At 47.5% G+C, this 27,032-nt stretch overlaps 1 protein-coding gene across 3 annotated transcripts in view; it reads right to left on the reverse strand.

Moving 5' to 3' along the window:
* Nucleotides 1–27,032, reverse strand: part of Dapk2 (death associated protein kinase 2) — a 158,000-nt gene that overhangs the window by 43,854 nt on the left and 87,114 nt on the right. For all 3 annotated transcript variants that reach the window (XM_045161009.1, XM_045161008.1, XM_045161007.1), the window contains exons 3-4: nt 24,615–24,836; nt 6,886–7,024 (exon numbers count right to left, since the gene is read on the reverse strand). In XM_045161009.1, the coding sequence (XP_045016944.1) occupies nt 6,886–7,024; nt 24,615–24,836 (361 nt within the window). The remainder of the gene's footprint in view (nt 1–6,885; nt 7,025–24,614; nt 24,837–27,032) is intronic.

A 27,032-nucleotide genomic window follows, 5' to 3' on the forward strand; every position in this document is an offset into this window, starting at 1 on the left:
ACCAAATAATAATAATAAATTAATTATTAAAATATTTTAAAGTATATTTTAGTCTTTCTAAATTATGTATCACAAACCTTCATATCAGTAAAAGTTACTGTAAACTTACATGAGTGCTGTGTGTATACACACACACATATATATACATATATATATATCCATATTCCTCAGAGAGCTCACTGTTAGAAGGATACCACTGCACAAGACCAGGCATGGTGGCTCACACCTACAACCCCAGTATTTGGGAGCCTGAGGCAAGAAAAGTGTCGCACGTTTGAAGCCATCCTAAGCTATAGAATGTGACCCTATGTCAAAAACTCAGTGAAGTGGTTTGCTGTCTGAATTTTCTAGGCAACTAGGATAGAAAGAAGTTCTATAACTTACTTAAAGCCACACAACTGATACTAGAATCAGGTGTGGGCCCAGGTCTTTGGAGTATCAAGATACCTTCTTTTCCTAGTTTCCTTAGCTGCTTCCAGAATGAGATTCCTCCATTCCTACTAGACTCCCTGCAAGAGCAGGGCCCGCGGTGGGCTGCAAACGGCCTTTCAGCGGTACTGTACGGAGACGGGGCCTGGCCGCGTTCGGAAGGGCAGCAGCCAGGGGCCTCGGAGCCTCTGAGGTGACAGGAAAGGGAACGAGCACAAAGGAGAGCAGACTGCACGTTTGTTTGAGTTTGTTCATTGGAAACCGAGGGTCACGGTGGCCCCTACAGGCCGAGGAACACAGTTCTCTTCACCTTCTGCATTCCCGCACTCTAAGCCCACACCTAGTTCCTCACTCTCAAACACGTGCACAGGCCAGAGTGATGCATATAATTTTCTAATGACGGATAACACTGGAGAGAGAAAACTGTACAACCAGATGAGAATTTAACTATGTAAAGAATAAATCTGGGACTTGGGAGATGGTTCAGCGGTTAAAGGCACTTGCTTGCAAAGCCTGAAGGCCCAGGTTCAATTCCCCGGTACCCATGTGAAGCCAAATGCACAAAGCGGAACATGCAACTGGAATTTGTTTGCAGTGGCAAGAGACTCTGTTATGCCCATGCTCTCTTTCTCCCTATACCCCTTTCCCTCAAATAAATAAACACAAATACATTTTTTAAAAGCGTAAGCTTGAAATCGGGCTTAGTGGTGCATGCCTTTAATCCCAGTACTCGAGAGGTAGAGGTAGGAGGATCAACATGAATTCAAGGCCACTCTGAGAATACATAGTGAATTCTAGGTCAGCTTGGGCCAGAGTGAGACCCTGCCTCGAAAAAAAAAAAAAAAAAAAAAAAGAGTAAGTTTAGGACTGGAGAGATGGCTCAGCAGTTAAGGTGCTTGCTTGCAAAGCCTGACAGCCTGGGTTCAATTCCCCAGTATACACATAAGGCCAGATGCACAAAGTGGAACATGCACCTTTGCAGTAGCAAGAGGCCCTGGTGCACCCATTCTGTCTCTGTCTCTCTTTCTGTGTTTGTTTATGCTTATTTATTTCTTTATTTATATGCAATCACACATAAATACATACAGAGAAAGCGAGAAAGAGAAGAGAGACAGACAGACAGAATGGGTATGCTAGGGCCTCCAACCACTGCAAATGAACTCCAGACGCATGTACATTTGGGTTTACATGGGTGCTGGGGAATCAAACTTGGGTTGGTAGGCTTTGCAGGCAAGTGCCTTAACCACTTAGCCATCTCTCCAGCCCAATAGATAGTTAAAAAAAATAATAATAATAAGTTTAAAAGCCCACACCTATAACCCCAGCACTTAGGATGATCAGGAATCCAGTTATCCTCAGCTACATAGAGATTTTGAAGCCAGCCTGTGCTATGTGAGACTCTGTCTCAATAACAAACAAACAAAACAAAAAATTATGACACAGCACAGACCTTGGATTCAACTGAGTGTGAAAAGCGTGACGTCAGGAAGTACGAAATCTGCTCCGCTAGAAAGTGGTGTAATTGAATCTAGGGCCACCCAGCTTTTTCTCTAGGGCTAAGTTCAGACCCCAACTCTGTCATCTGATACCTGTGTGATCTCGGGCTTGTTATTTAACCTTTCTGAAGCCGAGTCACTTGGAATGTTAAAAAAAAAAAAAAAAAAAAGTTGCCATTCCTTCTGCTTCGATGAAGATAAAGGGAAGGAAAAAGTTGTGTAAGCATGCTGTATTCTAGAAAGCACTATAATGGTTAAGATGTTATCAACTCTTCTAAAGGCTTGACCAGCAGCAGATCCTCCTCATACCACAAACATAGGAATAGCACAGAGGATTTTTCTGGGCACAGAGAAGGCTGGATTTTGGGAGGAAGGTGGGGACCATGCCACGTTGATATTTGTCACTCTCTCCCTGGGTTTTATCCTGTCCTCTGTGGACGGAACTCTGCCTGTAACCCTATTTTGCACTTTCAGGTAAGATGCGGAAGGGTGTTGGGCATCCATGAGAACATCTGACTGTCACTAAGGCATTCAACTCATCCATCCATCCATCCATCCATCCATTCATTGAGCCACCGTCACACTTGGAGCACTATGCAGTAGAAAGTGACTCATAAGGATGAAGGCTCTCAGCAGAGATTTGTGTGACTGAAGAGATGGCTCAGTGGTTAAGAGTATTCCTGCACACGCACGAAGGCCTGAGAGACACTCAAGTTTGGCCCACGTAAGCAGCTCACAGCATCTATAACGCCAGTCCCACAGGGGAGCAGACACTTGAGACTAGCTGGAGCTCATGGGGAAAAAAAAAAAAGGCAATCTCAGTAATCAGTAAGAAACTCTGGCTCACAAGCAGTGGAATAAAGAGAGGCTCTTTACAGAAAAAGAAAGCCAGAAAGAAAATGTGGGTTTTAGCCGGGCGTGGTGGCGCATGCCTTTAATCCCAGCACTCGGGAGGCAGAGGTAGGAGGATTGCCATGAGTTCAAGGCCACCCTGAGATGACAGAGTTAATTCCAGGTCAGCCTGGACCGGAGTGAGACCCTACCTCGAAAAACCAAAAAAAAAAAAAAAAAAAAAAAAAGAAAATGTGGGTTTTAAAGATGGTTGAGGGTTGGAAATTACTTAGTGGTTAGGGCATGTGCCTGCAAAGCCAAAGGACCCAAGTTCGATTCCCCAGGACCCACGTAAGCCAGCTGCACAGAAGGCGCATGCTTCTGGAGTTAATCTGTAAGGCCGAAGGTCCTGACGTGCCCATTCTCTCTTTTGCTGCTGCTCTCTCTCTCTCAAATAAATAAATAAATATATTAAAAAGCAGTGTTTTAAAAATCGTGGAACAACATGGAACCAAGACATTTCTAATCTACCAGCTGGCCTTCTGTTTGATTCCCCTCCTTGCCAGCACTGGAAAGTTCCGGTCAAGAAGCATGCATAGTCTAGGTGCAGGGGGTATCTCTCTAGTCATGAGGCAATCCTTCTACATTTCAGATGCTTATCACTTCTAGAAGTTACCCAGCTGGATCTGAGCCAAGGAACTCATAGGAAGAGGAGTCAGAAAGCTGGGGAGTCCACAAACTTTGAGGAAATGTGGCCACGGATGGCCTTACAGAATCATCGCTGTGCTCACATGGGGGGGGACCCCAGAGAGTCTGTAGGTCAAGGGAAATGCCCAGCCTGAGCTCAGGAGCTAGAACCGGCCCCATCAGCAGTCCCCACGTGGCGAGTGTCTCGGGTCTGGGGAGGGAAATATCAGAACTGCACTAGAAGTGTGTGCTTTCTAGTTCAGCAGAGCCCCAAACCCTGTGACAAGTGTTGTGTCTTCGTTTGCGCTCTTCTGGGAAGGGAAATAACAAGAACAACACAGAAAACCAAATCAACCACCCCGCAGCCTGTCTGCCAGATAGGTGGTAAATCCCTCCCACCTCTGCCACCCACTGGAGAAAAGACAAAGGAGCCCATTTTGAGGCCATCTCCGGGACAGCAAGTGAATTGCCCACGGTGGTACCAGGAAGGAGCATCAGGTGCAATCCAGACAGACCACTTCTAGCCTGGTCTCTCACCACACGGAGGTCCAAAGGCCTGTCTCCCTCTTCCAGGACCCCAAGTTTTGCTTTGTGAAGCCTGAGGGGGCTCTGCAAGACATCTTCAGTAGGAAGAATTCAAAATACTGTGACAATCGTCATCAGGACACTGTGGCGTCTCCCGTGGGACACAGTACGAGCTGGGACAGGGACCCAAGCATGGGGACTGAACCCGTGCCCTGGCGCGTAGCTGCGGCGAGACGATGGACACGTCATACCCTCTCCGGGCTGTTGCCCCCAAGCCAGGATTTGGTGTTACGCTGGATGCCTCCCCCTCCTGCACCGCCACATGGACTCAGGCCCTCAGCAACCTCCGGGTTGACCCCCCCACAATGGGTTGTGCGTCTGTCCCTTATCACTTCTCAGGCCCAACTACTGCGTCAGCCTCCTACCTGGGCTCCCAGTTGCCACACTGTGCCCTCTATTCATCCTTCCAGTCAGGTCAGAGGGATTCATCTGAAATACACGCCTGCTCACTTGGCCCCCACATCTCCCCGGGTAAAGGGCAACTTCCTTGGCTCAACGGCCACTCCTCTCGTTTGTCTGCCTCCTCTACCCTCTTCCTGGCCTCTTCCCCCGCCACTCAGCGCAACCCCTTTCTTCCCTAATCCCTGAATGTGCCATGTGCCATGTGCCATGTGCCATGAGCCAGCGCACTGCCCGCCTGTCTTTCTTAGAAGCCCCGCCCCTCCGCTGGCCTTGCCAGTTCTTCAGAAGACTCAAATACCAGCTCTTCTAGGAAGCCCCTCTCCAGTATGACTTAGCTCTTTGCTCCCCCGGCTTCCCCAGGAGCTTCGGCTTCCCTCTATCATAGCACATAGGGCTGTTGACCTTCCTTTTCTGTCTAAAGCACTGGGTTCCTTTGGAAAGAGGAACCAAGCCCAGACAGGACTCAAGAACCCAGTGTGCAACGAGAGAGACCACAAGGATTTCTGCACAGAAGAGTGAATGGCTAGCCTGGTGTAATAGCATGCACCTGTGATCCTGGCGCCTGAGAGTTAGAGGCAGCAGGATAAAGAGTTCAAGACCAGCCTCAGCTACACAGTGAGTTTGAAGCCACACTGGACTACATAGAATCCTGTCTCAAAAGCAAAGGTGCATGCCTTTAATCCCAGGACTCAGGAAGCAGAGGTAGGAGGATCACCATGAGTTCAAGGCCAATCTGGGACTACAGAGTGAGTTTCAGGTCAGCCTGGGCTAGAGTGAGACCCTGCCTTGAAAAAAAGCCAACCAAACACACAAATTTCCAATCAAAAAAGAGTAAGTTGGGGCTGGAGAGGTGGCTTAGCTGTTAAGCGCTTGCCTGTGAAGCCTAAGGACCCCAGTTTGAGGCTCAATTCCCCAGGACCCACATAAGCCAGATGCACAAGATGGCACATCTTGAGTTTGTTTGCAGAGCTGGAGGCCTTGGTGTGCTCATTCTCTCTCTCTCTCTCTCTCTCTCTCTCTCTCTCTCTCTCTCCTTCTCTCTCTCTCTCTCTCTCTGCCTCTTTCTCTGTCTGTCACTCTCAAATAAGTAAATAAATAAAATAAAGTAAAAATAAATCTAAAAAGGGGTGAATGGGTGTCCTCCTGTAAACAAGGAGTTTGGTCATGAGTTCAAAGACCTCCATGAGTTAGTTGTCTGCAAAAACCCATCAATGCACCTTTCCCCTCCTTTCATTTTGACCACATTCTTGCTTCATGCAGTTCTGTGTGGTCACAGCAAACTTTCCCGACCCTAAACACCAGTTACCACAAATGATCAGTGGGCCTGGAAGCACTTTCATGGCCCCAGTTTGGGGTGGGGCAGGAGAGGGCAGCCAGCGGTCCCTGGGCTGCAAGCTCTACAACCTCTGGAGGAAGGACGCGGGAAGGAGGGCCTACTGCCCAGCTGCACAGTCAGCCAACCTCAGCGACTCTCCAAACCCTGCCAGCTCTGCCCACGTGTGACTCAGCTCTTCGTTGTTGATAAGTCCAGCCTTGTGAAATGGGTTTGGTTTCAAGCTTCTTGTCACTGGTTAATTTCCTTAAAAAAAAAAAATTATGCCCCACCTGCTCCCTAAAAGAGATAAGGTGCCTGTAGCTGATCTAGAAGTTTCATGAATGAGCTGGGGAAATGATGGCTCAGAGGTTAAAGTGCTTCCTTGCAAAGCCTGCTGGCCCAGATTCAATTCCCCAGAACCCATGTAGAGCCAGATGCCCAAAGTGGCACATGTGTCTGGAGGAGCCCTTGGCACACCCATTCGCTCTCTACCTCTCTCTTAAATAAATAAGAAAATAAATAAAGTGAATTTTCTTTTCCCAAGGTAGGGTATCACTCTGGCCCAGGCTGACCTGGAATTAACTATGTAATCTCAGGGTGGCCTTGAACTCACAGCTATCCTCCTACCTCTGCCTCCTGAGTGCTGGGGGATTAAAGGCATGCACTGCCACGCCCAGCTTAAAATGAATGTTTTTTTTTTTTAAAGAGAAGCTTTCTGCAGTTAGTTCCCATGCAAAGAAGATATATATATACATATATATATATATATTTAAAGATTTTTATTTTATTTATTTGAGAGAGAGAGAGAATGGGCGTGCCAGGGACTGTAGCCACTGCAAACGAACTCCAGATTGCATGCGCCACCTTGTGCACCTGGCTTATGTGGGACCTGGAGAACTGAACCTGGATCCTTAGGCTTCACAGGCAAGTGCCTTCACCGCTAAGCCATCTCTCCAGCCCGAGACCTGATATATTTAAGGGAAGGTAGATATCTGCAATGTGTCATATCTTCCCTGAGCTCGGGGTTTTCCACGTATGGCAAGAGCAGTGAGCCAGTGGATCTGGGACCCCACCTGCAAATGACATTAAGAGCCCCTTCCTCCTACAGTCTGGTTCATTTGTTTTCCTCCCCTTACTGACCTTGAGATCAAAGTGAGCAATTTTCTTTGTGTGAAGATAGTTCACCCCGTCCAGGATCTGCTTAATGAAGCTGGTGGCCTCCTCCTCACTCAGTGACTCCTTCTGGGCCAGGAAGTCGAACAGTTCTCCTCCAGACACTCTGCAAGAAACCAGCAGGAGGGCCAGGCCCAGTCAGCCCTGCATGCCGTGAGAGCAGGTTGACGGGAGCGACACCTACTCCTCACCCACACCCCGAGTGCCCTGGGATCTCCCACGTCTGGAGCATTGTGCAAGCAATGTCAGAGAATGACTTTGCTTTGCTGCATTCTCAAGGGCAAGAATCACCTTTAGGGGTGTGACCTCTGCTCCACTCCGGGCCCAGGCCTCAGTTTACCCTTCTCCTTATAAACAGTCGGCTGTGCGCTGCCCTGAATTTCTCCGTTCTGTACAGAGAAGCAGCTTGCCCTCGGGCCGCTCCATCTTGGGTACAAATGCTAAGGGCCGAAAGACTTGGCATCTTCCTTGCACATATGAACAAACGACATCTGTACAACACAACCCTGGGGCAAATGCTGATAAGTGAACTGCTCATGCTAATAAAAAACTACCTCTTAGCCGGGCATGGTGGCACACACCTTTAATCCCAGCACTCGGGAGGCAGAGGTAGGAGGATCGCCATGAGTTCGAGGCCACCCTGAGACTACATACACTGCAGCATGGCACACCAGCCGTCACTGCCGCAGGCACCCGCCAATATACTGGCAGCTCACCAGGGGACAGACTTCTAACTGATCTGGACTCAACTCAGAATGATCTCCCCTGCTGTTGATGGGAACTTGAGGGGAACACTTTGACCATATCCAGACCCAGAACCTCATTCCTTCCAGTGACTCTGCATTTGTATTGACCTTTTTTTTTTTTTTTTTCCAAAGTAGGGTTTCACTCTAGCTCAGGCTGACCTGAAATTCACTATGTAGTCTCAGGGCGGCCTTGAACTCAAGGTAATCCTCCTACCTCTGCCTCCCAAATGCTGGGATTAAAGGAGTGTTCCACCGTGCCCTGCTGTATTGACCTTTTGCATAGACTCTGCGTTGCCTTTTAAAATCCTGTAGTCAGGCTGGAGAGATGGCTTAGCAGTTAAGGCGCTTGCCTGCAAAGCCTAAGGACCCACGCTCAATCTCTCTCCAGAGCCCACGTAAGCCTGATGCACAAAGGTGGCACAGCACAAGGTCGCACATGTGCACTAGGTGGCGCGAGCGAGCGTCTGGAGTTTGACTGCAGTGGCTGAGGGCCTGGCGTGCCAATCCCCACCTGCCCCTTCTTGCTCTTGCTCTTACTCTCAATATCTCTAAAAAGATAAAAATAAAAATAAAGGGCTGGAGGGATGGCTTAGTGGTTAAGGCATTTTCCTACAAAGCCAAAGGACCCAGGTTTGATCCCCCAAGACCCACATTAGCCAGATGTACAAGGGGGGGGGGCACAAGCATGTGGAGTTTGTTTGTAGTGGCTGGATGCCCTGGCGTGCCCATTCTCTCTCTCTCTCTCCCTCCTTCTTTCTCTGTCAAATAAATAAATAAAAATAAAATATGTTTAAAAATAAAATAAAAATAAAAATCCGATAGTCCCTTTAGCCTTTCTAAGATGGTCTAATATGATCGTGTGAAGTGTGATATGTGGCTTAAGTGTTACAGATATTAGTAATTAGACTGAGATGAAGCCAGGTACAGTGGCACACACCTGTAGTCTGAGCACTCAGGAGGCCGAAGCAGGAGGATTGCTGCAAATCCAAGACCAGCCTGGTTGACACAGCAAATTCCATGCCAGCCAGGCATCATCCTCTCACAAAACAAAACAAAACAGGCTGGTATAAAATAAAGAAGTTGTAACCGTTATGATCGTGACTTCAAGGGCAGCTAGGAGAATTTGGTGAAATAAATCGAAAGAAACTGGTGTAATTTACAAGTCTAATGATAGTCAATAAATTATGGGGAGATATGAACATATTAATCTATGCTATTACCATAGCTCACTCATGACACCTCTCCCCCCGTATGACTGAGGTGACCAGGAACAGAAACAAGCACTGATGAAGGAAGCTATTACGGTCTGGATGTGTCCCTACCACCACCAACATTCATATTTTAAAAATCCTAACCTCCAAGGTGATAGTAATTGAGACATGCTTAGGGCCTAAGGGTTATGTATGAATGGGATCAGTGTCATTATACAAGAGGTCCCACGGGAGCTCGCTTGTCCCTTCCACCTTGAGATCACATGGGAGGAAAGCTGTTTAAGAGACCAAGGTCTACTGGTGCTTTGACCCTGGACTTCCCAGCCCCGAGAGCTGTGAGTAGTTTTGGTTACACAAACCACTTAATTGACAGTACTCACATGGTTATATAGGAGGCTGAGTTGCTCTAGCACAGGAAATGGGCATTGAGGGGAGTGCTATCATAACAAATATCTAAAAATGCCTAAGTGGCTTCAGGACTGGGTAAGAAATACAAGTCAACAAGGTGAAATGTATGCTAGAAAAAGTCCAAGGTGGGGGGGGGGGTCAAAAGGAGGGGGAGACTTTCAATATTGTGAGAGAGTACCAGAGTGGTCAGGATGGAAACACTGGCAGACAGACGGACGAGGAAGGCCATTTCAGATGGAAATGAGGAACATGTGAATATTGGCCATTGAAGGAAAAGCCATTCTTGTTATAAAACAGCAGGGAAATTGGCTAATCTTTGTTTATATCCTAGCGTTTTATGGAAGGTCAAACTTGTGAGGGACGAAATTGAGTATGTGGCTGAGGAAAATTCCTAAGCAGTGTTTATAGTGAGGCCTGGTTCCTCTTGACTTCTTATAAATAAAATATAAAAAGAAAGGAATGTTTTAAAACGAGATTGCTAATCAAAATGAAGGAAAACATAAAAAGTCTGGAATTTTTTTTCAGTCTAACCCTATTGGGAGAAAAATGAGAGAACTTGTCCAGGAGAGGGGCACAGGTGCGGGTAAGGGCTGCTTGATATGGAGATCAGCGTGGATCAGACATGAAGGGGAGGGCGCGGTTACTCATCAAGACAATGGAGAGCTTAGTCAACCACATAAACAGATGCCAGGGCCTACTGTCCAAGACAATGGCAGAATGATCCTGAAGTCATTTCGGAAATCATGGAGGGAAGTAAGAGCTCCCACCATGCCCATCACAAACCCTCAGTGCCATGGCCTGGGGACAGAACCATATCAAGGGACTTCCCAGTGCAGTCTCAGTCAGGGGCTCTGCTTCCCAAATTCTGCTGTCACAACTCTTCAGGTGTGGCCCCCAGAGGGCCTATGATGGCTGTGTGCCAAGCATAGCTGTGAGCAGTGGTTGCTCCCATCTGGATTTCAAAGGATACCTCAGAGAACTGGGGCCCTGGGCCAAGAACTGTGGTGGGCGTGAAGGCCAACACAGACGGCACCCACGAACAGTAACAATACTCTGCAGAGAGATGGCCATGGGGTTGCCCCTGAGAGCCACAGGTGTGCATTCCAGTCTGGGGAGCCACAGGCAGGCAGCTCTAGCCCGTGACAGCTGTGATGTAGGCTGTGGCCAGCAAAGGCATGGGGGCAGGATCAGCCACAGCTTTAGGGCAAGACCTCTGCCCCAGAGAGCCTGAAAGGCAAAACATTAGGTCAAGCGGGCTGGAACCTGAGCTCAGAACCCCAGCGCCCACATAAATGCCAGGTGGGTGTGGCAGCCTACCTATGCTCCCAACCAGTCATGTTACCAGCTCTGGGTTCAAGTGAGAAACACTGTCTCAGTCAGTAAGGTAGGGAGAAACTCAAGCCAGGCGTGGTGGCGCACGTCTTTAACCCCAGCACTCTCTCGGGAGGCAGAGGTAGGAGGATCACAGTGAGTTCAAGGCCACCCTGAGACTACATAGTGAATTCCAGGTCAGCCTGGGCTAGAGCTAGACCCTACCTTGACAAAAAAGAAAAAGAAAAAGAAATAAAGAAATTCAACATAAACCTCTGGATATGGAGATTATACACACACGCACACACACACACACACACGAGTGCACATGTGCACGCGCACACACACATAAAAGTGCAAAAAAGCCACATTAATCATTATGCCAAAAATGATTCTCAAGCCGTGAAGTCGTATACTGGCTCAAAACTTGTTCATCCTGGGACCTGCAAAGGCTTATACTTAGTGAGGTAACCTCGGCCCAGAAAGCCAGGGGCCACATGCTCTCTCTCACGTGTGAGTCGTAGCTACAGATGTTTGGACTTGTATGTGAGTTGGAGTAAAATTCAGTAGTAGAGGCCAGTAAGAGAGGGAGGATGGGGACCTAAGGGGATGGTAGTATTATATATATATGTGTGTGTGTGTGTAAGCAGAACAGATTACTGGGTTGGGGGGAGGCCAGAGGGAGGTCAGGGGAAGAGACTGAGTAAAGGAAGGGTTGGGGGAGGTTTAATCAAAATCAAAGAGGGTATGAATAAGTCATATGGAAACCTACTTTTTTGTTTGTTTTTAAAGGTAGGGTCTCATTCTAGCCCAGGCTAACCTGGAATTCACTCTGTAGTCTCAGGGTGGCCTCAAACTCACAGCCATCCTCCTACCTTTGCCTCCCGAGTGCTGGGGTTAAAGGCATGTGCCACCACGCCCAGTGGATACCTACTTTTTGGGACAATGGCACACTCAGAAACCATTGATTGTTAGTAGAAAATTTTCAGTGCCGAAGATGGGATAGCTTCCTGAGAGTTGTTGGCCAGGGAGGTCCCTGATGCCCTCAAAACATTACAGGCCATTGCCAAGGCTCTTGGTTTCCCATGAGGAATAGACAGAAAGACCCTATTGCTGAAGACTCCACATGCTTGGGCTGCAATGTCACTAAGAAACCTTGCTGGAGCTGAGCTGACAACCTCCTCCTTGAAAACCAGCTGATTGGTGAAAGCCACACTTCATGCAGCCCTACCTCTGCTTCCCAAGTGCTGGGATTAAAGGCGTGTGCCGCCAGGCCAGGTGATGCCTATACCTCCTTTCTTCAATTTTTATAAAATATACCCTGTTCAGGGCTGGGAAGATAGCTCAGTGGTAAAGGCACTTGCCTGCAAAGCCTAACGATCTAGGTTTGATTCCCCAGTACCCGTGTAAAGCTGGATGCACAAAGTGGCACATGTATCTGGAGTTCACATGTAGCAGCAGCTAGAGACCCTGTCACACCCATTCTCTTTCTCTCTTTGCAAATACATAAGTAAAACAAACAAACAAACAAACAAAACACTTGGTATTGGCATGGTGGCACATGCCTTTACACTCAGGAGGCAGAGGTAGGAAGGCTGCCATGAGTTTGAGCCCACCCTGAGACCACATAGTGAATTCCAGTGCACCCTAAAGTTGATATAAGAATGGAAGACCACAAGGTAAAAAGAGTTGCCCCTGGGATTTAGAGTAGCCAGATTAAGTAAGAAGGTTTTTATGTATTTATGTATTTTTCTGTTGTTGGTTTATTACAGTTCTGGGGGTGAAATTCAGGGAAGTGCCTGTGCTAGGCAAGCATTCCCTTACTGAGACACATCCCCACCCCTAACATAGGGAAGCTGTACGTGCTAACTCTAGCCACTTTACTGGGCCTGTTTATCCAAGCCAATAGCTGCCACAGGAAAAGATCTCAGGAAGAGACATGAGCTTTTTATTGACAAACCTCCATAATAAATAAAAGTAAAATGGCTGGGTGTGGTGGCGCACGCCTTTAATCCCAGCACTCGGGAGGCAGGCAGAGGTAGGAGGATCGCCATGAGTGCAAGGCCATCCTTGAACTCATGAGACTCATAGTGAATTCCAGGTCAGCCTGCAGTGAAACCCTACCTTGGAAAATAAAAACAAACAAGAATATATATATATACATATATACATACACACACACACACACACACACACACACATACATACACACACACACACACACACACACACTCATATAAAGAAAATTTAGAATGACATGGAATTCATACTAAGTTCTATGTGACAGTACCAGTAGGAAAGTCTCCTCACCAGGCCTAATAACTACTTTATAAAAAATATAATATATAGGACTGGAGAAATGGCTTGGCAGTTAAGCGCTTGCCTGTGAAGCCTACGGACCCCAGTTCAAGGCTTGATTCCCCAGGACCCACGTTAGTCAGATGCACAAGGGGGCGTACACATCTGGAGTTCATTTGCAGTGGCTGGAGGCCCTGGTGTACCCATTCTCTCTCTCTCTCTCTCTCTCTCTGCCTCTTTCTCTCTCTGTCGCTCTCAAATAATAAAATAAATATAAACAAAAAAAGTTAAAATAGATAAATATATATAATATATAGAAGAATGAGTTAAATAACATGGTGGAAAGAAGAAGCCAAATATAGACTATGAGATAATCAGCAGATCAAATGTTCTACTTTTTCCAATAAATCAATGGCATCACAAAAGAGGGAGAGAAGCCGGGCATGGTGGCGCACACCTTAAATCCCAGCACTTGTGAGATGGAGGTAGGAGGATCACCGTGAGTTCAAAGCCAGCCTGAGACTACATAGTAAATTCCAGGTCAGCCTGAGCTAGAGTGGGACCTTACCTCAGGGAAAGAAAGAAAGAAAAAAAAGAGGGAGAGGGAGAGAGAAAAAGGGAAGGAAAGTAGGAAGGAAACAGAGGGCCAGAGACAGAGAGAGAGCCCCAACTAGAATAAACTGCAGCCCACTACTTGGGCAGCAGTGCCTCTCTGGTCAAAGCATTCTCTGCGAGTAGCCTAAAGGGACCATCTAGGTATCGGTAACAAGGCTGGCACACTATGTTCTCGGTGTCTCCCAGTGAGGTCACCCATCACCCCATCCATGCCTTGACTTGGGACAGGTGGCAGAAACCTCACTGCTGCCACGGGGGTCACCACTAGTCTCTTTCACAAGGACAAGGACAGGGGCCCAATCCTTCCTCCACAAAGACTCAGCCTTCCCCTCCGGACTGCCCTTCTCCATGAAACAGCAGTGAGAACACAGGGACCCCACCACCTTCATCCGGCTGGGAGCAGCAGCGGGAGGAACCCTGATGCAAGGCCGAGTGGGTGCCGGGAAGCCCTTGATAAAGCCAAGTAAACACCCTGTGCCTTGTCACTGCAGCAGTGGCAGGGGTGGACGAGGGCTTGGTTGGCACCTACTTCAAGTTTGCCATCCCTACAATCTGCCTTGTCCAAAACTCCCTCACTCGGGCTTCAAGTCCAGCCGGAGGAGTACATTCTGTCTCTGCGTCCATGAGCAACAGGATGAAACTCAGACGCCCAGCAGAGAAAGGGTTACACAGCGAATGAGTGTCAGAATCAGGATTTAGACCCAGATCTTGAGACTACCAGGTGCCTCTCTCCACATCATAAAACCTGAGTTGCTGACGAAAAGGGGATGATGCCTCAAAGCCACCCAGACACTGGGCAGTCCGTGATGTTTCTGTTTAGACGCAGCCACCATTACACTGGGATTCATAATCTGTCTCTCCAACTAGACTACTTTTGCTTCCATCGCACCTTGTGTGAGAAAGACACTCAATAGAAGTTTGAGGGAAGGGACGGAGCGCAACAGCAGAACACTTGTCTAATATGGGCAAAGCCCTGGGCTCAACCCCTAGTACTGGGGGAGAAAAAAGGAAAGAAAGAGTATATTAATAATATTAGCTGAAAATATATATACTATGCTTATCAAACTGCCCAGCAAGCACTTCTCTTATTGTTCATACCATTATATTAATGCTACTCTCACTTCTGGTAGAGAATCTTCTCTTTTCAGATGGCAGTGACCTTGGGATGACTCAGAAGCCATCAAGGTGCTAGGAAGAAGTGACAGGAGTGCTCAGCACTGCAATATCTCTATCACACCTCCCAAGGCTCAGGGTCTATTGCGGAAGAGGTGGCAGAAAGAATGTAAGAGCCAAAGGAAGGGTAGGACTCCTTACAATGTGCTCCTCCAGACACAAAATGGCCTGGATATCCATGACCTCACAGTGCCTGACACTACCTACACAAGACCACCATAATAGGAGGAAAAGATCATGACATCAAAATAAGGGAGAGACTGATTGAGATGGGGAGGAGATATGATGGAGAATGGAGTTTCAAAGGGGAAAGTGGGGGGAGGAAGGGAATTACCATGGAATATTTTTTATAATCATGGAAGTTCTTAATTAAAAAAAAATTGAAAAGAAAAAAAAATTATCTGGGCCAGGTATGGTGGCACACACCTTTAATCCCAGCACTTGGGAGGCAGAAGTAGGAGGATGGCCATGAGTTCAAGGCCACCCTGAGACTACATATTGAATTCCAGGTCAGCCTGAGCTAGGGCAAGACCCTACCTCGAAAAAAAAAATAAAATAAAATAGCTGGGGGCTAAAGGGATGGCTTAGTGGTTAAGGCAAAGCCAAAGGACCCAGGTTCAATTCCCCAGGACCCATGTTAGCCAGATGCACAATGGGGCGTACATGTGTGGAGTTCATTTGCATTGGTTGGAAACCCTGGTGTGCCCATTCTCTCTCCCTTTTTCTCTGCTAAGTAAATAATAAGAAAATCTTATTTATTAATTTATTTAAGAAAAAAATATTAGCTGGGTGTGGTGGCACACACCTTTATTTCCAGCACTCAGGAGGCAGAGGTAGGAGGATCACCATGAGTTCAAGGCCATCTTGAGACTACATTGTGAATTCCAGGTCAGCCTGAGCTAGAGTGAGACCCTACCTCAAAAATATGTGTGTGTGTGTATGTGTGTGTGTGTGTGTGTGTGTGTGTGTGTGTTGAACTGCAGTGCTGGGAGAAGGCTCAGTAGTGAAAGGTGCTTGTTTACAAAGCCTGCTGGCCTGGGTTCAATTCCCCAGTATCCATATAAAGCCAAGATGCACAAAGCGGTCTAGACATGTGGAATTCATCTGCAGTACCAACAGGCCTCCTGCTCAAGTAGATAAATAAATTTTTTTTTAATTGGGCTAGGGATGTAGCTCGGTGACAGAGTCCTTGTCTAGCATATAAGAATCCCTGCATTTAGTATCTTCAGTATACAAAAAATTTACAACATGCATAGGCAAGAAAAAGACCTACCCAGAGCTTTTTCTCTTTTCTTTCTTGTGTGTGTGTGTGTATGTGCGCATACATGCACTCATGTAGAGGCCAGAGGAAAACATTCGGTGTCTCTTCCACACATCTCCTTTGAGTCCCTCTGAAGCAGGACCTAACTGTCCTTCAATCAGAGTGGCTGGCCCTGGCCAGCAAGCCCCGGCCATTCTTCTATCTTACCGCCCCTTGGCACTGGACTTACAGCCATGCCCTGCCATGCTTGGCTTTTGACGTGGGTTCTGGTGCTCATACTCAGAGGGTCCTTATGCTTGTGCAGCAAGTACCCTCACCCACTGAGCCATCTCCCAAACCCCTAGAGCCCTTCTCAAGCCTTCAAAGCCACAGTGCCACCTCGCAAATGCACAGAACCCAGCCCTGCCTCATCTTCTATGCCCCCAGCCCCTGCCAGGTTATTTGAGGCTCTAACCTTGGGCAAGCCCCCGCCTAAAACAATAATCCTATTATTTGTAAATAATATGTTGCATAAATGTAAAAGGCTGTGTTTCTAGTGGGGATGAACCCTACCACAGGAAAGCCATTGATCGAAAGGCCCATGCTGGGTGAGACATGCCGTCCTTGAAACAAAGGAAGAGACAGCCACTGTGACTCTTAAAAGTGCTCCAGAGACTCAGAAGAGTTGGGTGGTCAACAAGCCTGGCCAAGGCACAGACACCCAGGTTGGGAATAACCATGTCGAGGCTCAGTTGCCGCTTTTCAAAGAACCTGGGTTTGGCCGGGCACGGCAGCTCACTGATGTAATCCCAGCACTTGGAGATGGAAGCAGGAGGGCTGCCATGAGTCTGAAGCCAGTCTGTATTGCACAGTGAGTTCCAGGGTAGTCTGGGCTTATTATTCCAAAGTGACACCCTATTCAGAAAACCGAAAGTAAAAATAAAATAGAATAAAAGAGCCTGCGTTAGGGGTCTCACACTGAATGGGATAGCTATTGCCCAAGTCTAGGGTTCAGTTGCCGGAAACAGAGGGGTTCAGATGTGGGACAAAGACAGAGAGAGAGACAGAGACAGAGAGAGAGTCTGGCTATGCTGGCCAAGCTGGACAGCAGTAGCTATTCACAGTTGCCATCCCACTACTGATACTAAGCATAGACACCCCTGGGCATAGCACAGTATAGTTCTGAACTCCCAGGCTCAAGTGCCTTTTAAACATGTGTTTGTGGACTGGAGAGATGCCTCGGCAGTTAACTCGCTTGCCTGAAAAGCCTAAGGACCTGAGTTTGAGTCCCCAGGACCCATGTAAAGCCAGATGCACATGGTGGTGCACACATGTGGAGTTCATTTGCAGTGGCTGGAGGCCCTGGCACACCCATTCTCATTCTCTCTCTCTCTCTCTCTGCTTGCAAATAAATCAATGAAAATATTTTTAAAAAATAAAAATGCAGGGCGGGAGAGATGGCTTAGTGGTTAAGCACTTGCCTGTGAAGCCTAAGGACCCCGGCTCAAGGCTTGATTCCCCAGGACCCATGTAAGCCAGATGCAAAAGGTTGGCACATGCATCTGGAGTTTGTTTGCAGTGGCTGGAAGCCCTGGTGCATGCCCATTCTCTCTCTGTCTCTCTCTGTCTCTCTGCCTCTTTCTCTCTCTGTCTGCTGCTCTGAAATAAATAAATAAATAAATAAATAATAAAAGTAAAAATAAAAATGCAGGCAGGAAAGGTCATTTACTGGTTAAGGTGTTTGCTTGCAAAGCCTAAGGACCCATGTTCACTCTCTCTCCAGATCCCATGTAAGCCAGACACACAAAGCTGATGCAAGCCTGAGGCTGCACATGCGTGCTAGGTGCTGCAAGTGACTGGAGTTCAATTTCAGTGGCTGAGGCCCTGGCATGCCAATTCTCTCTCTCTACAAAAAATTTTAGTGCATTTGTGTGTGTGTGTGTGTGTGTGTTAGTGCACATGTGTGGAGGTCAGAGAGCAATCTTCTGGGTGGTCTTCCATCTTCCCACCTCATTTGCGGTGGGCTTTTTTGCACTGGATTCTTGCTCTGCTACTGTGCTGTGCTGCGTTCACTACGAGCGTCCAGAAAGTCTCCTGTCTTCAGCAGCCATCTTTAGGCTAGCTTTAGCATGCAGGGGTTTCAGAGGCCCACCACAGCTTCTGCCCTTTTACATGGGGCCTGAGGAATCAAACTTGGGTGCCCCAACTTCAGCGGCAAGCGCTTTATCCACTGGGCCATCTCCCCAGCCCCGCAAGGGATGGACCCTCTTGCTTCAGCCTCCTGAGTAGGTAAAAGACTACAGATGCGCTACTGCTGGTCTAGAAACCTGGTTTCTACCCAGAGCTCCTGGGTTCTGGAATCATTTCCCGTCTCCTCCCAAGCTTCTTTCATCTAACATCCCAAAGCTCACGGCCTTCAATATGCAAAGCCAAGCCTAACAGTTCGGCCTCCTTTCTCCTCCTAGCAGCTTTACAGGGGTCACCCCCCTTTGTGCTCACCTTCCCTCTGCCCCCTGTTCCCCTCCCCACAGCTTGGCGAGCCTGCTCAAATGCTTTCCAGAGTTCTTCCTGGGCTCAGAGCAGAGAACGAGGAAGCATCGCTCGCCGCCACCCTGCGGCGCTGGGCAGGGCCATTTTCTGGTGTCGCTTTCCGCAGGCTTGCAGTTGCGGTGGTCCCCGAGCGGTTAGGGCTGCAACGGGAATCCTGCCCAACCCTTGCAGGGCCGACTTGCATCATCATAGCAAGCTCCACACGTGATGTGAGTTATCTACTGGGACTCCGAATATGTGCTGCTTGCCATACAAAAGTCAACTTATATGGACGCCAAAATCCTGTCCTACTCTGCCTTCGACGACCATAACCAGAAGCAGCTACTCCTAAGGAGGTCACAGGCGGGATAAGGACAGCTGAAGGAGCGTGAGCCAGGGCTGAGTATGTCCTCCTGGTAGTGGCTGATTGGAAAGAAAGCAGGAGGAAGCAACAACAGTTGCTAAAAGGAGCGGGGAGACCAGCATCAATTTATCCATGAAACTTGCAACTGAGCTGTCACACATCTGTAATGACCATACTCAAGAGGCCAAGGCAGGAGGAGTGTAGAGTCCCAGGCCAGACTACATAATGAGACTGATTCATAAAAAAGGGGAGGGAGGCTGGAGAGATGGTTTAGTAGTTAAGATACTTGCCTGCAAAGCCAAAGGCCCCAGGTTCAATTCCCCAGGACCCACATAAGCCAGCTGCTCAAGGTGGCGCATGCGTCTAGAGTTTGTTTGCAGTGGCTGAAGGCCCTGGTATGCCCATTCTCTCTTTCTCTCTCTCTCTCAAAAATAAATTTTAAAAAATCCTTTCTGTCCCATTTAAAAAAAACAGAGTATGAGACATACCTCCATTGGTAGAATGTTTGCCTGGTATAACTGTTAATCCCTACTGTCAACCTGATGGGATCAAGAATGAAATAAGAGGGTCTGGAGAGTTAAGGCATTTGCCTGCAAAGCCTAACAACCCAGGCTTGATTCCTCAGTATACACGTAAAGACAGATGCACAAGATGGCCTATGCATCTGAAATTTGTTTGCAGTGGCTACAGGCCCTGGCATGCCCATTCTCTCTATATATCTGCCTCTTCTCTCACTCTCTCTCTATCAAATAAATAGATAAAATAAAACTCAAAAAAAAAAAAATCAGGGCTGGAGCGATGTCTTTGTGGTTAAGGCTCTTGTCTGTGAAGCCTAAGGACCCAGGTTCAATTCCCCAATACCCACGTAAGCCAGATGCACAAGGTGAAGCACGCATCTGGAGTTTGTTTACAGTGGCTAGAGGCCCTGGTGCACCCATTCTCTCTCTCTCTCTGTCTCTTTCTCCCTCTCTCTCTATCACTTTCAAATAAATAAATAAAAATGAACAAAGGAAAATAAACAAACAACCAAAAAAAAAAGAACAAAGGAAATTAAAAAAAAAAAAAAACTTGGTATAGTAGCACGTAACTATAATGCTCTTTCAGTGAGTGAGGGCAGGATATCAGCAGTCCATGTTCATCCTTGGTTACATAGTAGGTTCGCAGCCAGCCAGAGCTATAAGAGACCCTGTCTTGAAACAAGCAAAAAGCAAACAGACAAACAAGAGCCCTGCAACTGAGCAAGTGGACATTAACACCCATGTCCAAAGACTGGAAAAACCCATTTCCCTATTAGGGTGCAATGAAAACCCAAGAGGCCAAAGCCAATAAGTGTCAGATCAATAAGCATCACCAAATCCAAGCACAAAAGCTAATAAATTCCTAAGAGACCTTTCCTCTTTTGCCCCAACCATGCATGATTCAAACACAAACTTGGGTCTTTTTTTTTTTTTTATGAGAGAGAGAGAATTGGCACACCAGGGCCTCCAGCCACTATCGAACTCCAGATGTGTGTGCCATCTTGTGTGACCTGGAGTGCTTGCGTCACCTTGTGCATCTGTCTTACGTGGGATCTGGAGAATTGAACATGGGTCCATAGGCTTCGCAGGCAAGAGCCTTAACCGCTAAGCCATCTCTCCAGCCCTTAAACTTAGGTCTTTTCTAATCTCATAAAGCCCTAGCACTCCATAGACAGGCATCTGGAGAGCCATAAGACAACCTGGAAGTGAAGAAGGAGAAAGACACTGTGAACAGACAGAACTCAGCAAGCAACCAGGCAAGTCACAGGGCACCAGTGTCATGACTGGTGTCACAGAGAGCACACCTGGGCACAAAGAGACTGACTGGTCAGGAGGCTTGCTAGGAAAAATGGGCATCTCTCAGGAGCATGCCATACTCCAGCTGCAAACAGGGAGAAACAGGCCCATTTCCCAGCAATTAAAGAAATGCCAATTAAAATTATTTGTAACTATAAAAATGAATAAATAGCTGGGCATGGTGGTGCACGACTTTAGTCCCAGCACTTGGGGGACAGAGGTAGGAGGATCGCTGTGAGTTCGAGGCCACCTGGAGAATATGCAGTGAATTCCAGGTCAGCCTGAGCTAGAGGGAAACCCTACCTCGAAAAACCAAAAATAATGATAATAATAATTAATGAATGAATAAACGTGTTTTAAAATAAATGGCCCATAGCTGTCAAGGTTGAGAACAAACAGGAACAATACCATGTACCCAGCAGTGCCATCCTTAGAAAGAGGGTATTCTGCAGGGGGACAGCTACTACTATTGTTTGGCTAAATGGATCTACTATGCCCACCAAATTGCCCTCTAACTATTTATGTTTGTGTCCATATATCAGTGCTGCCGGGCGTGGTGGCGCACGCCTTTAATCCCAGCACTTGGGAGGCAGAGGTAGGAGGATCGCTGTGAGTTCGAGGCCACCCTGAGACTACATAGTGAATTCCAGGTCAGCCTGGGCTAGAGTGAGACCCTACCTCAAAAAAACAAAAAAAAAACAAAAACAAAAACATATATCAGTGCTACTCTCGCTTTTGGTTGAAGAAACTTCTCTTTTCAGAAGGCAGTGACTACTCGGAGGATTCGAAACTCACCAATGGGCTGCAGAGTACACTCATGACCTCAATTACCTGCACAATGTTGGACCATCAACATGTTGTCACAGATTACTAAGGAGAACAACAACAACAACAAAAAACCATCCGAACAGAAGAAGAACTACTGGGAAAAGAAGGAGATCAGGATGAGGGACGGGAAACATATGAAGGTACTAGAAGAGGGCTAAGATCAAATGCATTATGTACATGTAAAAAATTGTCAACAGTTTTTTTCAAAAAGATTTTAATCTAGTTCTCCACTCCTAAGGATTTAGCTGAAATAATTCATGTGAAAGAAAAGGGGGAAATAATGGGAAGAAAGTTGTTTTAATAAAATTTGGAACGGGTAACAGCTGGAAAACGAAAAACAAATGTCTAGCAATGGAGAGAAGTTGATATGCAATTCACTGAAACATGATATAGCCTTTAAAAGAAATAAAAAGGTCATTTATGGAATTTTGTTAGTTGCGGGGAAAAGTAGGACAGGAAATTAGACAATAATTATATATATACAGATAAAGATTGAGAAAAGCCACAGAAAAGCATAAGTAGCTGTGTTTGGATCGTAGAATGATAGATGTAATTTCTTTGCAGTTCCTGTAAAGACTGTTGTTTTTTTTTTTTTTTTTTGATTGATTATAGGCTTTTAAAGAAATGCCCTTGGGGTTGGAGAGATGGCTTAGTGGTTAAGCACTTGCCTGTGAAGCCTAAGGACCCAGTTCAAGGCTCAATTCCCCAGGACCCATGTTAGCCAGAGGCACACGCGTCTGGAGTTCGTTTGCAGTGGCTGGAGTCCCTGGCGCGCCCATTCTCTCTCTCTCTCTCTCTCTCTCTATCTGCCTCTTTCTCTGTCACTCTCAAATAAATAAATAAAAATAAACCAAAAAAAATTAAAAAAAAAAAAAAAGAAAGAAATGCCTTTGGAGCCAGGCGTGGTGGCGCATGTTTTTCATCCTAGCACTTAGAAGGCAGAGGTAGGAGGATCGCTGTGAGTTCGAGGCCACCCTGAAACTACACAGTGAACTCCAGGTCAGCCTGAGCTAGAGCAAGACCCTACCTCAAAAAGCCAAAAAACAAAACAAAACAAAAAAGCCCTTGGCCTACTCAGCAAGCTGGACTTCTCACTCGCTGCTAGGAATCAGGAGGCCAACTGATTACCCTTAGCCTTGACACATGCCATGTCGACTGTCCCATTCCCTAGGGGTTTTCTCAGGCTTCCTTGTGGGTTAGACAGGCACCAGCTAATTCTGCTTGAAGGGAGGCCCATGGGTAAAACACAGAACTTGGATGTTTGACAGGGAAAGCGTGGACAATTCCATGCGCTTAAGCGCTGAGATGAATGATGTAAGGATCAGATACAAGATCAAACAAATACTCATCTTCTAGTTAAATCTATACCTTGCCAACATTGGGATAGTTCTCAAATTAACTTCAGGGAGTCCACCCAATTTGGGAGGCTGCCTGGTTCACAGGTAAGACTTGAAAGAAGAGGTAATATGGCTTGTCCAGGGTCACAAAATCAAGGACTGCTGGGACAAATGCCACCACTCCTCTGTTGACAGATGCATAATTATTTTTATTATTTATTTGGGAGAAAGGCAAAGGGAGCGCGCGAGAGAGAGAGAGAGAGAGAGGAGAATGGGCACGCCAGGGCCTTCAGCCACTGCCAACGAACTCCAGACACATGCGCCAGCCACCTTGTGCATCCGGCTTAAGTGGGCCCTGGGGAATCGAACCTGGGTCCTTTGGCTTTGCAAGCAAGCACCTTTACCACTAAGCCATCCCTCCAGCTCCCACATTGGGTTTTTGAATTTATTATTCGTATGTATGGGACTCTTGCTGCTGTAAATGAATGTCCATTTGGCTTTACATAAGTGGCTGGGATATTCAGCCTGAATCAGCAGATTTTTTTTTTATTGACAACTTCCATAATTATAACCAATATCCCACAGAGCATTCTTATTATGGGGTCCAGCTGACTGACTGGATAAGACTTCTGTGATACATACCATAACCCCAATTCAAACCCTGTTGTCTGCCAGGTCCTATTGGCTCATGCCATGGGGATTCCTTCAGAAGGACATCAGAGTGGTGTCATCTATCCAAATTCCACCTACCAGTGAAAAGTCCTCCCCAGCTAGGCCAGCATAAGCGTGTCCCTCCTCATGCTCACAGCTATCAAGACCAGCTGTGTGAACGCCAGTCCTGGCCTCATTACTTCCTAGCAGAGGATCTTATGACGAACCTGGCTTCTCGGGGCTTTGGTCTGTAAATGGGGATACTAAGAACCTCTCTGTAGTGGCAGTGCTGAGAGGAAGTAAAAAAGGCACCGCAGGGCTGGAGAGATGGCTCAGAGGTTAAAGCGCTTGCTTGCAAAGCCAAAGGACCCGGGTTCGATTCCCCAGGACCCACACAAAGCCAGATGCACAAAGTGGCACATGAATCAGGAATTCATTTGCAGTGGCAAGAGGCCCTGGTGCGCCATTCTCTCTCTCTCTCTCTGTAAATAGATTAAATTTTCTCTAAAAAAAAAAAAAAAAAAAAAAAAAAGGCATTGCAACTGCTCAGCACAGTGAGCACAAAATAACCTCTCTCCATTAGGAAGATGTTTCCCTCCTAGTTCGGTTGGAAGACTGCTTGCTGGGTTTGAACCCCAGCACCACATAAAGCTGGCATGGTGGCGCAGGTATGCAACGCTGACACTTCGGGAGGTGAAGGAAAGAGGCTCAGGATTTCTATTCAGGGTCACTGTGCATTACACAGTGAGCCTGAAGCCAACCTGAGCTACGTGAAACCTTGTCTTAAAGCAAGAGCAGCATCAAAACCTTGTAAGACGGATCCCTCTCTGGCAGCCTCCTCTGTCCCTCACTCCTCCCCCGCCTCCCTCCGGCTCCGCTCTCACCCTCGTACAGGTTCCCAAGGCCAGGAAACGAGGCAGCACCAGTGGGCTCTTCTCTTGGCTCTCCAGGGCCCAATGTACACAAAATCTTAGGCCGTCGCCCTCTGCCCTTGTTCTTTAGCCCCATTTCAGAGGGAAGGTGAAGGTATCTGCGGCAGAGGGAAACTTTCCACCACGGACTTCATCTCCGCTGGGCTGCTCGCCCCGGGGCCTGTGGCTGCGGCTTCCGTGAGCCTCGTGCGAGCTGCCCCGTCCCCCGCCACCTCCATGGGCCCCGGGGTCCCACTCACAGCTCGAGGATGAGCACCACGTCGGTGCGGTTCTCGTAGACGTCGTGCAGCGTGATGATGTTGGGGTGCAGCACCTGGCGCAGGATGCTCACCTCCCGCTCGATCTCCTCCCGGCACACGCCCCGCCGGCTGGCCCGGCTCTGCCGCTTCTTGATGAACTTGGCGGCGTACTCCAGCCCGGTGCTCTTCTCTCGGCACTTCTTCACGATGGCAAACTGGCCACTGTGGGGACACAAACGCACACGATTAGGGAGTCACACCGTGACCCTTGGGGAAGTCACACCTAAGGCCGACTACCGGGTCACTCTAGCAAGACAGGAGCATAGACACTTGGCTTCCCTTCTGTTCATATGAGACCCTTGCCTTCTACTAGCTAAGTACTTTCCACTATAAAGGTGACCACTGAGGGACACTGCAAGCCTTATAATTGGCCAGCTGGGCCAAATGAGCCAACGGGTACAATACTGGCATGTCTGTCATGGTGGAAACCAACTGCCCTCCAATTGGACTGGAGGCCCGCTCCATGGGGGGGGAACACATCCCTGATATTGAAAACTTAAAACAGGGTAGTCATGAGCCCTAGGGGTGTAACATCTGCTGATGTCTGGAAAAATGTATACAGTATGCTTATCAAACTGCCCAATAAGCACTTCTCTTAATATTTATACCCTTATATTAATGCTACTCTCACTTTGGGTACAGAATCTTCTCTTTTCAGATGGCAGTGACCTTGGGATGACTCAGAAGGTATCATAGTGCTGAAAAGAAGTGACTGGAGTACTGAGTAACATCTCGATCACACCTTCCAAGGCTCAGGGTCTAATACGGAAGAGGTGGAGGAAAGAATGTAAGAGCCAAAGGAAGGGGAGGACTCCTTACAACATGCTCCCTCCAGACATAAAATGGCCTGGATATCCATGACCTCACAGTGCCCGACACTACCTACACAAGACCATCATAAGAGGAGGAAAAGACCATGACATCAAAAGTAAAAGAGAGACTGATTGAGATGGGGAGGGGATATGATGGAGAGTGGAGTTTCAAAGTGGTAAGTGGGAGGAGGGAAAGTATCACCATGGGGTATTTTTTGTAATCATGGAAGTTGTTAATAATAAAAAAAAAATTTACAAAAAAAGGTGACCACTGAGGCCATGGAAGAATTGATTTAATGACAGTGACACAGCCTTGTCCTTGCAGAGCACCAGTCAGGACCTAAGTTTAGTCTGCCAAATAAAGTCACAATGTCCATTAGTAGCTGGTTGATGGAGATCCTGGTTGGGATGGGGTTGAGACGGAGGCCACCTGATAAGGACAGTCATCATCATGAGACAGTATCACATTGTGAACACGGAATTGTAAAATCAGGAAACTGAGGAACGAGAAGACATTAAGTGGCTTGTCTGAGGTCATCACAGATTTCCTGACAAAACCAGACCTCAAAGCCAGCTGCTCATGAAGCCTTTCAGATAGTTATAGAAGTCAAGGCCCCATTCAGGCTCCTTGAGGTGCCAGCGCCCGGCCAGGCCTGGGAATCCTTCCTGCTAGGGTCTGAGAAAGCAACCGTGGGCTCTCATCCATGCCAGAGGGCCAGCCATTCCTGAGCCAGTTTCCTGCATGCTCCTAGGACAGCCATGCCTCAGGGAAGAGCAGCAAACTTCCATTTCTCCATCTCAGCTGAAGTACCTCCAGGTCCCAGGAGACCTCCCAGGGACCACCCTCACAGAGGCCCTCCCATTCTCCTTTCGCACTGTCCCATGTCTCTCGGTCACCCCAAGTACCCACTGCTCAGGTAACTCAGGAAGGTTTATGGTTCTCCTTTCATGGCTTTTCAAGAGCTGCCAGCACTCAGACCTCAGATGTACTTTCTTAGTGGCAGAGGGGTAAAAGTTACAGTTGATATGACACTGGGTATTAATCCCAACCTCAGAAGATGGCATTGCATCTAGACAGCTCTATTACTGAAATAATCTTCACAAAGATGGACTTTAAAATAACCCAAATGGGGCTGGAGTGATGGCTTAGCAGTTAAGGCACATGCCTGGGAGTCTAAGGACTCAGGTTTGATCCTCCAGGACCCACATAAGCCAGACACACAGGAGGTGCATGAGTCTGGAGTTCGTTTGCAGAGGTTGGAGGGCCTGGTGTGCCCATTCTCTCCCTCTCTCTCTCTTTAGCTCTCTCTCTCTCTCTCTCTCTTTCATAAATAAATAAATAAAAATATTTTTAAAATAACCCATGATAAGAAAGTAAAGTTGAGGGCTGGAAAGCTGCTTAGTGGTTAGGGCACTTTCTACAAAGCCAAATGACCCAGGTTTGATTCCCCAGTACCCATGTAAGCCAGATGCACAAGCTGGTGCATGCATCTCAAGTTTGTAGTGGCTACAGGCTCGGGTGTGCTCATTCTCTCTCTCTTTCTCA

Source organism: Jaculus jaculus, chromosome 10, assembly GCF_020740685.1.
Source record: "Jaculus jaculus isolate mJacJac1 chromosome 10, mJacJac1.mat.Y.cur, whole genome shotgun sequence".
Lineage (NCBI taxonomy): Eukaryota > Metazoa > Chordata > Mammalia > Rodentia > Dipodidae > Jaculus > Jaculus jaculus.